The 12960-nt window shown below is 42.3% G+C and overlaps 1 protein-coding gene across 1 annotated transcript in view; it reads left to right on the top strand.

Annotated features, from left to right (window-relative positions):
- The window catches only part of LOC140901502 (complement receptor type 1), a 168762-nt gene extending 164101 nt beyond the window's left edge, over positions 1–4661 (top strand). Inside the window, exon 36 of the mRNA XM_078849847.1 lies at positions 3806–4661. Coding sequence (XP_078705973.1) covers positions 3806–3861 — 56 coding nt within the window. The 3' untranslated portion in view covers positions 3862–4661. The remainder of the gene's footprint in view (positions 1–3805) is intronic.
- The last annotated feature ends 8299 nt before the right edge of the window (positions 4662–12960 follow it).

Here is a 12960-nt window from a genome sequence, read left to right as displayed (position 1 = left end):
CACAACTTAGTAAATTCAGCCGTTAGATTAAATTTTCAGTACATTACTTTAAAATAGGTTTCTCAGCTTCTACAAATCACTCCCTTTACACAACCAAGGACAATGAAAGCTCCATTTTTAAACTGTAGATGCATGTAAAAAGGAAAAATCGGGGCGCGTTCAGCTTGGTCAGTGGGAGGGAAGGGGGTGGGGATGAATGGCGGTTTGAAATGTAGTGTGTGTGTGTCTACGCTGGAGCTGTAACTTTGAGCTCGGGTGTAGACATATCTGCGTTAGCGCTGATTGAGCTGGAGTGCTGAAAACACAAGCGTGGCTGCAGTGGCACTGTACTTGGATGGCTGTCTTGCCCCTCGTGCCGCCACAGCTATGCTTCTGTTTTCAGCATGCTAGCACGGAGCTATGTCTGCCCGAGTTGGAGACTACATCTCCAGCTCCAGCATGGACACGGCCTTAGTGTTTCTGTCCCAATCCCCCAACCCAAAGTGTCTTCTCTCTTTTTTGATTTTCTTCTCCCATTAACAAAATAGGAATACTTGAGTTACCCTCAAACTAGGTGTGCGACCCAGAGCCTTTTCCCTTGGACCCCAAGAGATTCAAGCCCAGAATGTCTTCAGAAATGCCTGCAACACTTTCAGGCTTGTAAAATGTGAATGTGGCAAACTAAAAACGTAATCCTATTGATCTGCTGTTCAAGTTCTGCTCGCTACAGCGTTCACAGTGAAGATTTTGTCTTGCTGCTAATTAATACTGTGTAAAAGCTTTTAAAAATGGCTTTAAAATGAAAAACTACCATTTAAAATCAAGTTCCCTTGGGCGCCATGGTTTCTGAAGTGCCTTTTGATTTGCACCAAGATCTAGTTTCAGTCTAAATTTCTTTGTGTTTAGCCCTGACTTTGCAAGAGACATCTTAGATGCTGTGAAGCCTGCTTTTTACTGTTTTACAATTTTTAGAAATGGAAGTATTGCTTGTTACCTGTGTAGGCAGAGACTCAACTCTACCCATCCACATCATACACATTCTTAGCTTACAGGATATTTCAACAAAGCACCTGCCTAATATCTTTTGTAGGGTAAATGAGAATTCTGATGCTGAGGCTTATTTTGTCCTTAATCTGTAAGCAAAGGCCAATGATCATAAGCCTTTAACAACACATGGTGTCCCATGTCGTGTCTAAGCTAATGAGATGTGCAGCATCCTACAACTGTTAACTTAGAACTGTCTCCAGCTACACAGGTAACTGACTTGAGAGATCCTTTCTGCTTGCTATCACTTTTATCACTGTTGGAGGAAAAGATACTCGCATTTAAAATGGGCTATTACTGCCAGAGTAAAAGAAATCCAGTATCAAGAAGACTTGCAAGTAACATGTTGCTATGTAGTCTCTCTGACTATGAAAAATAAGGTCTTGCTAGGATTTAACTGGGAACAGTTTTGAAAGAGAACTATCCTAAATGAGGTAACTCGTTGTCCTATAAATTTTAACCAGAGTTGTCTATTAAATAGGAAAAGACACACATATTAGAGAAGAAAACTGTCTATTGTTTTTGTGTTAACTTAATCCCAGAGACCGTTTGCTGTCTGAAAATGTAAAGCCATAGGTTTTTCCAATGGTTTAACTTCAGTTTTTAGGAAACAATTTTAAGCGCTTTATACCTGTCTTTAATAAAATTGCATATTGACCAATCATTTGCCAAAACTATTAATAACTCTTTTCAATGTTTTCTAGGAGAGCAATATGCTTAAATAAATCTGAGACTTCATTCCGTAACGGGGTTCTAGCACGTACACTAATTATAAATGAACCCTATATACCCAATCATGTGAACCTGAGGCTTGACAGACCTGTTTGCTGCAATCCCCTGGGGATGTTTGATTGGCAGAAATATGAATATTAATATTGATAAGAGACATGAGTTAAAACTGTGCCTCCTTTCCAAGGGGCACAGCTGGGTATCTTGCATATAGGTTTTTACCTTGTGTGGGATTTCTTTCACAATTGAGTTTTAATAGAAAATTGTACATAAAATTTTAGAAAAGAGTTTTGGATTTGAACATTCTCTTAGAGTTTGCAACACACTGCAATGCTTCATTGTGCTAGTGCTTAGAAGGTAAAAAGAAAAAAAAATCCCTATGTGCATTGAAAGAAATGCAAAAGTAAATAGCATTAACTAGTTTGTTTTAAAAAAATCTTTCTTTTTTTAATGATATGGAAATAACGTGTAAGGATTTCTTAAACCGCTTAACCTCACGAATATAGAATTATAGAAGGGGGTGTGTGGCTGGGGGGAGTCTGTCGAATCATCCTGTCCCTGCAAAGGCAGGATTGTTCTCTACAGTACTTTTCTCTACCATTTTAGTCCATGCTAGTTTTAAAAGTTCCAGGTAATAGGGCTTTCACTACTTCCCCCTGCCCTTCCCCCCCACCCTCCCAAAAAAATCCATTGCCGTCAAAAATTTTCCTCATATTCAGCATCCGTTTTCTTCGGAGTTCTAATGATACAAAAAGCCTCCTTTTAAGGAAGCGAAAGCAACTTTGATTTTTACTCTTGAATTCTGGAGTCATATTTTATGGAATTAGTTTCTCTCCTTTCCTGCTGTTGAGCCCATATGATGCAAAACAGCGCTTCAGTGATCTACAGGAATGTGGAAAAAAACCTTGCTTGGGTCCAGAAAGGTGTTTTAATAGAAAATATTTACTTCAGTGTGAAAAGATGGTGCGGTTCTGATGAACCGTTATCTGCAAGAACATAATAGAACTATGCAACATATCAAATTGAGACTATAAATTACTTTCTTAGGTTACCTTTGTTCTGTGGCCTGAACAGATATGTTGAATGTGACACTTATGTGAATATCGGCTAAATTCTCCATTTCTATGGAACCATTCTGTCAACCACAGCAGTTATGAATGCATTGTGTACCTTATGTCCTTGTGATGTAACTTGTCATTAACAGCTCTGTCTTAACACATATAAACGTTACTTCAGTATATTACCATTTTGATGATATAAGAACAAATATTTTCTCCAGAAGAATATTAATGCTACAAAGCCCATGTTGGACTTTCATTTCTGGTGTAAGGTTGCAATTCTATCCTTAAATCCGAGACTTCATTCAGTAGAGGAGTAGCAGCATACAGACTTTACATTTCAACTTTTAGCTGATACAATTTTGTGTGCGGAGCTCGCCAGCAGGCAGGAGATGTTAAACAGATCTCTGCTGAAGAAGAGCTCAGGTGGTGTGGGTGTGTTTCATAGTGGGTTCACTGTGAAACGGTGGGCCCTGACAGTGTACAAAAGTACTGTTGACTCTTCAGTAGTACTCTACGTGGTATTCTTGGGGTGTACAGTTGAATGAGATTCTTGTACAATGTGAGTGGTCAGTGGAAGAAACAAATATGTCCTAAAAGAGTGTTATGTTATAGATGACCCCCTTGCCTTTCCAGTGCTCTAAACAGCTGAGCGTTACGGGGAGGGAGCATAGATAGTCCAGTTCTCCTGTATTTAGGATATGTAATAACTAGCTTACCACTGTTTGCCAACTTTGATTACAGATTAATCCTCCTCATGAATTTTTTTCTACCTCTCTTCTGTTTTGGACATGGCCTCTGAGAAGAAACAGCATGAACTGTGCTTTAATTGGAAATGAATTTATAATTGTGTTAATGTAACTCTAAAATTAACTAAACAAATCTTTCAGACAGAATATAAAATGAAAACTCTCATTATCCTAAACATGGGGAGTGAAATCAAGATAGTATGCATTTTTACTTTGGTTATAACTTTCTTTCTTTTGGTTTTTCAGGAAAGATGCGTGTCATTCTTGCCGTGCTGATTACTAACTTGTTCATCAGACAGTGAATGGGATATTGGAAGAAAATGGAAAAATTGAAGCAATCGTCATATGCTTGTACTAAACTTTTCTCGTGATCCCAGATTCCTCTCATTACAGTTGTGTTCAGGGTTGTGGATTTTGCTGTTGCGAGCGAGAGCCTGTTGAGATTTCTATTTGGAGGTTTCTATTTTGAAGTATGTATTATCCCTTTTAAAGTACAGATTTCATGATGCCAAAGATACTCCTTGAACTGCTGTCGGCTTTTGTTTAATTCAAATTTATCCTCAGTTTCAAAACCAAATCTCCAGAATAATCAGTGTTCCTTTTGCTCTCATGTCCAGGAAACTCCAAAAACAACAATAACAGACAGCCCCAAACTACTCTTACCCCAAGGCTTGTATTTAGTGTGTCCTCAGTGTAGCATCCCAGGGTGAAGTGCATGGACGTGTGCAAGACTCAGTGTGGATTCTGAACACCTATCAAATTTTTTAAACCCGTATTGAGAGGCAAAATAAATTACCTCTGTTTCCTTATGAACGCTTTCTGATAAGTAAGCAGTAAAATGGTTATACTTGTGATCAGATTCTTCTGATTCCGTGCCTAAAGGAAATGTCTTTATTTTTCTATTTCAGTAGTTGAAAATAAGTTTTTGGTAGCATTTAAAGCAAGCTTGTTACGTTCAGGAAATAATTCTCTGCTGTGAGAAGGTGTTCATAGCCAAATGCTGTTTGTCACTGTCACTGAAAACATAAATTATTTGTAGTTATGCAAGTTGTACAGAATTTTACTTGGCAATCTGAATATTTATTAAATGAAAAAACTGGAATTTCTGTGTTGTACTTAAGTCTTTTTTTTTTCTCTGAATAAAAGTCTGTACAAAGACTATAGCATTTTTCACTATAGTGAAAAAGTTTTTCCTAATATCCAATCTAAACCTCCCCCACTGCAACTTGAGACCATTACTCCTCGTTCTGTCATCTGCTACCATTGAGAACAGTCTAGATCCATCCTCTTTGGAACCCCCTTTCAGGTAGTTGAAAGCAGCTATCAAATCCCCCCTCATTCTTCTCTTCTGCAGGCTAAACAATCCCAGCTCCCTCAGCCTCTGCTCATAACTCGTGTTCCAGTCCCCTAATCATTTTTGTTGCCCTTCGCTGGACTCTCTCCAATTTATCCACATCCTTCTTGTAGTGTGGGGCCCAAAACTGGACACAGTACTCCAGATGAGGCCTCACCAATGTCGAATAGAGGAGAACGATCACGTCCCTCGATCTGCTTGCAATGCCCCTACTTATACATCCCAAAATGCCATTGGCCTTCTTGGCAACAAGGGCACACTGCTGACTCATATCCAGCTTCTCGTCCACTGTCACCCCTAGGTCCTTTTCCGCAGAACTGCTGCCTAGCCTTTCGGTCCCTAGTCTGTAGCTGTGCATTGGGTTCTTCCGTCCTAAGTGCAGGACCCTGCACTTATCCTTATTGAACCTCATCAGATTTCTTTTGGCCCAATCCTCCAATTTGTCTAGGTCCTTCTGTATCCTATCCCTCCCCTCCAGCGAATCTACCACTCCTCCCAGTTTAGTATCATCCGCAAATTTGCTGAGCGTGCAATCCACCCCATCCTCCAGATCATTTATGAAGATATTGAACAAAACCGGCCCCAGGACCGACCCTTGGGGCGCTCCACTTGATACCGGCTGCCAACTAGACATGGAGCCATTGATCACTACCCGTTGAGCCCGACAATCTAGCCGGCTTTCTACCCACCTTATTGTGCATTCATCCAGCCCATACTTCCTTAACTTGCTGACAAGAATACTGTGGGAGACACCACAGCTAAGCACTGATGGAACTATATTGGTGTCAGACCACTAGTGGCTGAAGGCAGGACAAAGGCTCAGGCCATGTCTATGCTACCGGCTAAATCGGCACTGCTGCAATGGATGCAGCGTTGTCAATTTTACCAGGTCTGGTGAAGATGCTAAGTCGATGGGAGAGTGGTCTCCTGTTGATGTCTGTCTGTACTCCACCTCCTTGAGAGGCGGAAGCTGTGTCAACAGGAGAGTTTCGCATCGACACAGCGCGGTGTAGACACCGCTGTAAGTCAACCCAAGTTGTGTCGACTTCAGTTGCCTAACTTGGCGTAACTCAGCTTGACTTACAGCGTTAGTGTAGACCAGCTCCCAGTGTACACAAGGCCACCAATGGCGGTAGCATTGGGAAGCTTAGTGTAGATGGGCCAGTGGGTGCTTTTGGCATTTTAAACCCAATTAATGGTGTTTTCAAAAGAGCCCAAGTGAGTTAAGGAGGAAAAGTCCAATTGAAAGTTGTTGTGAGCTGACTTAAGATGAAGGGGGGAGTTGATGTGAGTCACATTAGCTGTCTGTCTCTGTTCCGTAGCATAGTGATTTTGCTCATAACTTTCCATACACTGAGGTTATGAAATGGAAATTGTTGAAAAACCACTTTAAGGTGGAGTCGAGGTCTCTCAACTGCAGGAAAATAGTAAACATTTTGTTTTTTGTTTTTGTTTTGTTTTTTTTCATAAAATGTAGAAATGCACCAAATTTGGTAAAGGTTAGTGAGGGACTGGGATGGTGAAGTGAAATACTACTAGTTCAGTCTGGCAGTGAGGTGTGCTTAGACTAAAATTTCTGCAGGCAGTAGGTACTGTGTGGGGCTCATTCTCTCTTACCTTGCTGGTCACCCTGTGCTGCAGCTGTGTGTGCGTGTGTGAGATCATTTTTAAACACATAAATGTAGTAGTGTTTTCAGAACTGGTAAAGCTTTCACTTGCTTTTTAGCATAACAATGTCGCCATCTTTCCATGACTCTGGGTGTATCGGTTGGTTCTCGACATGGCTATCCTCCAGCAGTCCCTCGGTTGCCATGTCCTCGTATTCACTCTTCTTCCATTCCTACCAATAAAAAACAAAAATATTTAACCATAAATAGTTATAAAACATGTTGTAATTTTTCATCAATCAGTTATCAAAATGGCCTTACCTCCACCATCGAGTCTGCTTCCTCCAAAGCCAGCAACACATTTTTTCGCACGCGATCTTTTTTGTCTTTTACAACTGGCCGTGACTCCATAAAGTCTTCCTGTTTCTTCAGTTCAATTTCAGGATGAAAGGCAGGGTTATAGAACACCGATGGGACTTCCTTGCATAGTCTTTGACACTCATATTCTGGCCTTCATGGGACATAAGCATGTGACTAATTGCAAGAAGTCGTTGGGCCATTAGCATGTGCAGTAGTGTTCTGCAGAGTCAGCTGCTTCATAAACAGAAGGCAATTTTTGTGCCTTCCCTGAATCAAGAGAGAAGTTCTTTCAGTTAGTCATGATAACAAGTTCTAACTTCGCATGGATACGGTTGTTCTGTTTTGAACTCCATGAAGCAATGTTGAATTTCTGATACTGTTCATCCTTTTGTAGAAATAAGCTTCCATTAGTGGATAAAGCATCATAAATAATTTTCTGGATATTCTGGTCCTGGGGGGCGAGGAGAATCTCCCTCATTGAGTTTAAATGAGGAAAAGAATTTTTATTTGCCTAAAATCAGGATTCCCGTGGGACAGATAACAGGAAATTGCTTGACAAAATGCATAATTAATCCATGGAACTCGGTGCCATGAGACTTTGAAGTAAAGAGTTTGGTAGAATTCAAAGAAGGATGAGACCCTCAAACTCTTGTCCTGCAAACACTTAAAACGGTTTTTAACATCACTCGTGAACTATCCCCTACAAATCAATGGGTCTACCCAGGTAAATATAGTTATGCATGTGAGTGTTTCAGGGTCTAGGCCTTAATTTGGCAATATAAATATATGCACTTTGGATAATTTAGTTGGCTTACTCCTCTTTGGGACATGAGGGGAGCCATTAACTGTGGGGTTAGGAGGAATCTTTCCCTGTCCAGCTGGCCTCCTGTGGGCATAATTATCTATAATGGAGGTTTTACAGGTTTCTCTGTAGCTTACCCAACAATTATTTTTTGAATATCTTACGGTGCTGCAATTTTGTTTCCCTCTATCATATAATTTGTAATGCTCATGGCAGCTAATTCTCCCATGCTTAATAGGTCAAATAATTGGCCAGTGCTTGATCACAGGGTTTTTCTTTCAACAAGTATTTTGCCGTCTCAACTGATTTGTTTTGGCTTACGTTTTGCAATATAGTTAGTAATAGTGGTAACAGTCTGTAGTTGCTATGCTGCACTCTGTGTCTGGTGAAAATCTGACCTACAGGTATTGCTGCGTTTACTAATGTGTGTGCTAGTTAGAGCACCTCACATCAAATTTTACAACTAGATTTAGTTGAGATGTCCAGCTAGTGACACCACAACCAAGAAAGAAGTGTTTAAATAGTGGTTCATTCCTCTGGCTGGCCCTCGGTGTTTCGTTTTCTGGTCCCCTGCAAATGGATGAGCAAAAAAAAAGTCCAAGCAAAGAGCAAAATTAAAGCCTGTATTTGGTGCATGCACACAACCCAGATGTTGATTTGCATGTGCTGGAAATTGGCACCCAGGGCAACTGGCCTCCTCACCCATCCCTCGGTGTACATTGCACTACAGCTTGGTCCAAAGTTTGACTGGTATATCTATTTCCATTAGATGTGTGATGTTTTAGCAGAATAGTTACACTGGTAAAAGCGCTAATAGGGATGCAGACACAGTGGCATAACTTATTCCCTTGCCCATACGAAATTTGCTATGCTGCTATAAGCACCTTTGAACTGATATAACTGAGTTTGCACTATGGGACTCAATCTAGGCCGATATAGTTAAAGTGGCACAACTTTCTAATATAGACAATCCCTTAGAGTCTGATCCTGAACACCCTCAATGCCTATGGAATTCCAGCTTCCCTAATAACACGAACTATAAATGTGAAGAAAAAGTATCAACTACCCGGTGCTCAAAATGACTGATCGGTGAACGTTTTCAACCTGAAATTCTCTTTCATGAACTTGGCTGTGTTATTTTAAGGCCCAGACAGGAATGTGTGCGAGGGGAGGGAGCGGACTGCGTACATACCCTTGTGGAAAGCTGAAAGCCACTTTGGCACCTCAATGTACATTTTCTCTTGCATGATGTAGAACAGTGGTTCTCAACCAGGGGTATGCATACCCTTGGGAGTACGCAGAGGTCTTCCAGGGGGTACATCAACTCATCTAGAGATTTGCCTAATTTTACAACAGGCTAGATAAAAAGCACTGGCAAAGTCGGTACAAACTACAATTTTGTACAGACAATGACTTGTTTAATGTCAATAGAACACTTATTCTAACAGATTTATTTTACAATTAAGGTAAAAATGAGGAAGTCAGCAATTTTTCAGTCATAGTGTGCTGTGACACTCTTGTATTTTTAGGTCTGATTTTGTAAGCCAGCAGTTAAGTGAGGTGAAACTTGGGTGTATGTAAGACCAAATCAGACTCCTGAAAGGGGTACAGTAGTCTGGAAAGGTTGAGAGCCATGAATCGAGTGGTACAAAGCAGCCTGGAATCTGGCCTAATATGTCCAGCCTTACCCATTTTCTGCCAAGAGACGGATTCTGATTATGTTTATGCTGGTGTAAAGCCAGTGATAACTCCAGTGAAATCTATGGAATAACCCCGTTGTTAGACTCCTGAAGAGGAGATCACCATCTGACCCTAAGCAAGGAGGGTGAGCTCTATAATTAATAGCAGAATTCAGTGTCTCCAAAGCTTTTGTTCATCAGATCATTCTGCTAGTTGGCATCTGATCGTGCTCCTAGGCATGGTAGAATGGAGATCAGGCATGTAGTTCAGAGAGGGGTTCTGTTTGTGTTGCACTTGCTTTCATTTTTTCCCCTTAACATCTACCTGGCCTGATCTGTTTTACTCAGCTTATCTCTGGGGGAGCATTTGTGCTGCATAAAGGAGTTTCCAAGCAGGATAAAACTTGTTGTCATAGACTCTTTCATCGGAACAGACCCAGTGCTGCTATCCAAAGGTACAGCTGCCAGTTACGTATTTGTCTTGGTGGAGCTCAGTAGATCTGTATGTTCACTTCGCCATTTGAAAGGAAATGGAAAAGGGAGGAGGTAAAGAGGAACATAGGAAGGCTGTTTTAGACCACAGAGATGCAAAGGGGAGGTGGTTGTCTCCTAAGGGAACAGAGCCAAGTGGAATCAAATGCTATAATCCTTCCCACTATGAGGGAAATACCCCACACTTCCCAATGGTGTTGAGTATCTGGCCGCCTTCTTATATTCTATAGTAGGGCTGATGAGCTTGACCCAGTAGCCTGCAGGAGCTTTAGGGCACCTTGGTGTTTTGGGATCCCGCAGGATGAGAAGGTGGAGAGGAATACACGTCATTAGAAAATGAGGTTGGTTTTAGATCTGTTCAGAGCTCTCGTGGCTGAGCATTGCTGGGTGTGCACAAAAGACCTGTGGAATTGAAGACGTGAGAGTCTCACAAGTGGCATGGTTTCTAGAGTATTAGCTTAATTTGTTTTATATTTTAACTAAAAACTTAGGCCCCACTTCTGCGTGTCAGTAGAGCCCAGCACCAGTGTGAAGCCCCATTGAAATCTGCTGCTGGTCTGCAAAGACTCAAGACTCTGCTGGCATAGAACAGATCAGAGGAAGGGGGTTGTAGGGCTTGCCCACATAGTGGGCATTTTGTGGATTAAATTGGGCATGCTGTTGTGGAATAACTATTTTGAAATAAGTGCGTCCTCACAGATGATGTGGATTTTTTTTAGCTACTTTCCTCTGAATTCGTGCATTCGCCTCCCACTGACTTGTAGAAATAAGTGCTCTGCGTTCTGGGAAGGCATCCTGTGGTGCTTTGGTCCACTGCTAGGCTCTATGCATTTTGGGATTCTTCTCATGGCATGTTGTGGGACACCGTCCAGAAACCGCTGGCATTCTGGGTCTTGAGATAACAGCGGCAAAGTCCTATAATTCCTCTGCTCACATCCCATCATTCAGCTGTTTGGTGAGTCTTCACATGGAGTCAAAGAGCATGAAGGAGGCATAGCTGGGCACTGGGGGCCAGGCACTTGTTAATGCATAGAGGTGAATGCACATGGTGACTGAATGCACCCTGTATTCACACCCCACATGCTATTGTAATAATCTGCACAACAGATGCCTTGTAAGGTATCATTTGAGAACTAATTCTCAATAATAATTCACTGGTCAATATCACAGTAAAATGTGTGTGGCATGATATGTAAGGTTATGAATTTTGCTGCCTGGCTCTCTCACGGAATCTCACGGAAGGTTGCTGATCTATTAGAGAGCATACTTGTTTTAAGTCATGCAATGTTCCGTTATAAAGTTGTTTGGCTCGCCCCACTCTGCCTGCCCAGTGTTCCTGCTGGGAAGCTGGGTCAGGGTGCGGGGACTTGCCCCATTCCTTCAGCCTCTGCGCCCCAACCCCGCTTCCCTGCAGGAGGGCCAGGCAGGTGGAGCGGGACAAGCCCCCTGTGCCCCGACCCCGCTACACCCCTGCCTCAACCAAGCTTCACAATATCATTGGTGAGTACAGTAGTAAATTGTTTAAAATTATTTAAAACTTAGTGTATATTTATATAATCTCCTTTATCTAGTGAAAAAAAATTCCCTGGAACCTAACCCTCCATTTACATTAATTCTTCGGGGGAAATTGAATTCACTTAGCATCATTTCGCTGAAAGTAGCATTTTTCAGGAACATAACTGTAACGTCAAGTGAGAAGTTACAATAGTTACAAAATACCCCCACTTTCTGTCACAGATGAAACCTTCACGTGCAGGTTCCGCAGTCAAAGCTGGCAAAAGGAAGGGGATGAAGAAAGGTCATGTGTTTCAAGCACAGGACTAAGAGTCAGCAGCTATGTGGGTTCTGTTTTCAGCTCTGTTTTTGTCTCTCCCACAGATTCTCTGTTCTGCCTCGGGTAAGTCACATAGGCCAGAATGCACAAAAGGAGTTAGGTGCCCAAGGCCCCATTGTACCTGCCTAAGTCCTGGTTTCAGCATCTCTGTGACGCCCAAAATGTTCCACCTAACCCTCGGAAGGAGAAGCTGGCGGTGCCAGTGCCCCCCTTCTAACTTTCAGTTCCGTGGTCCACTCTGGTATGTACTCAAACAGTCACAGAGCCAGAGACACGCTGCAGTTGGGTGGAGCAGTCAGCTGGGTGCTGGGAGACCCTGGCTCCAATCACTTTCCTTCTTTTTTCCCCACAGTGCAGCAGCTTCACTTGGATAGACCGAGGGAGCCCCCATCAGACTATCTCATATTCAGTGGTTACAGCACTCTGCTGAGAGACGTAGGAGACCTATGTTCAAATCCTTCCTCCCCCTGTGCCTGATGTGGGAATTGAACCTGGGTCTCCCCACATCCCAGGAGAGTGTGCTCACTATGGGGCTAAATGTTACCAAGTGGGTACAGCTAATGCCACCTCCAGCCGTTTTATACAGAGTGCGGCAGGCACCTAACTCATTCTGGTAAGAAACATAAGTTGCCTGACTCCAGAGGAGCAGTTCCCAAAGCTAGCTGCCTATCTCTGGTGGGGGCTGAAGGGCCATTTCTCCTCAGCATCTCCCATTGGCCAGCGTAGGTGGCTCCCTGCTTCTCGCACTGGCTTTGGTGGATCACAATCTAAGGCGCCTATCTCCCTCTATTCCTTTGATAGATCCTCAGGTGCCTAACTCGGGCTTTATGAATCACAGCGATTTTCAAGGGGCCCGAAAGTTTCCAGGTGCTCAGCATCACAATGCCTAACTCCTTTTGTGCAGCAAGATCATACCCTTTCTGGGTCTCCAGTTCCTCATCTCTCAAATAGGGATAAAACCTTTGTCTCTTTCTCCGGAGCCTGTGAGGATAAATCCATTTCTGCAGGTGGAGTACGCATTATACTATTGCCTGTATCGATTCTGTAAGATGCAGTGAGGGAATAGCTACAGGGTCAGCCCTGTAGATATGTAGAATACCTCCTTTCTGACATACATGCAGACACAAAGGGAAACTGATAATTATGCAAATGTTAGTGAATATACTGTATTTCATTATATCAAATTGTTCACAGCAAAAGTGGAATCCCTTCAGAGAATAGGTGAACGGATGGATGAATGTGAATTTCTTTAAATGTAAATGTGTCTGTTTCC

Source organism: Lepidochelys kempii, chromosome 21 (genome assembly GCF_965140285.1).
Source record: "Lepidochelys kempii isolate rLepKem1 chromosome 21, rLepKem1.hap1, whole genome shotgun sequence".
In the NCBI taxonomy this organism is placed as follows: Eukaryota; Metazoa; Chordata; order Testudines; family Cheloniidae; genus Lepidochelys; species Lepidochelys kempii.
The sequence above is the reverse complement of the archived record's forward strand: the minus strand, read 5'-3'. Positions and strand labels throughout refer to the sequence as shown.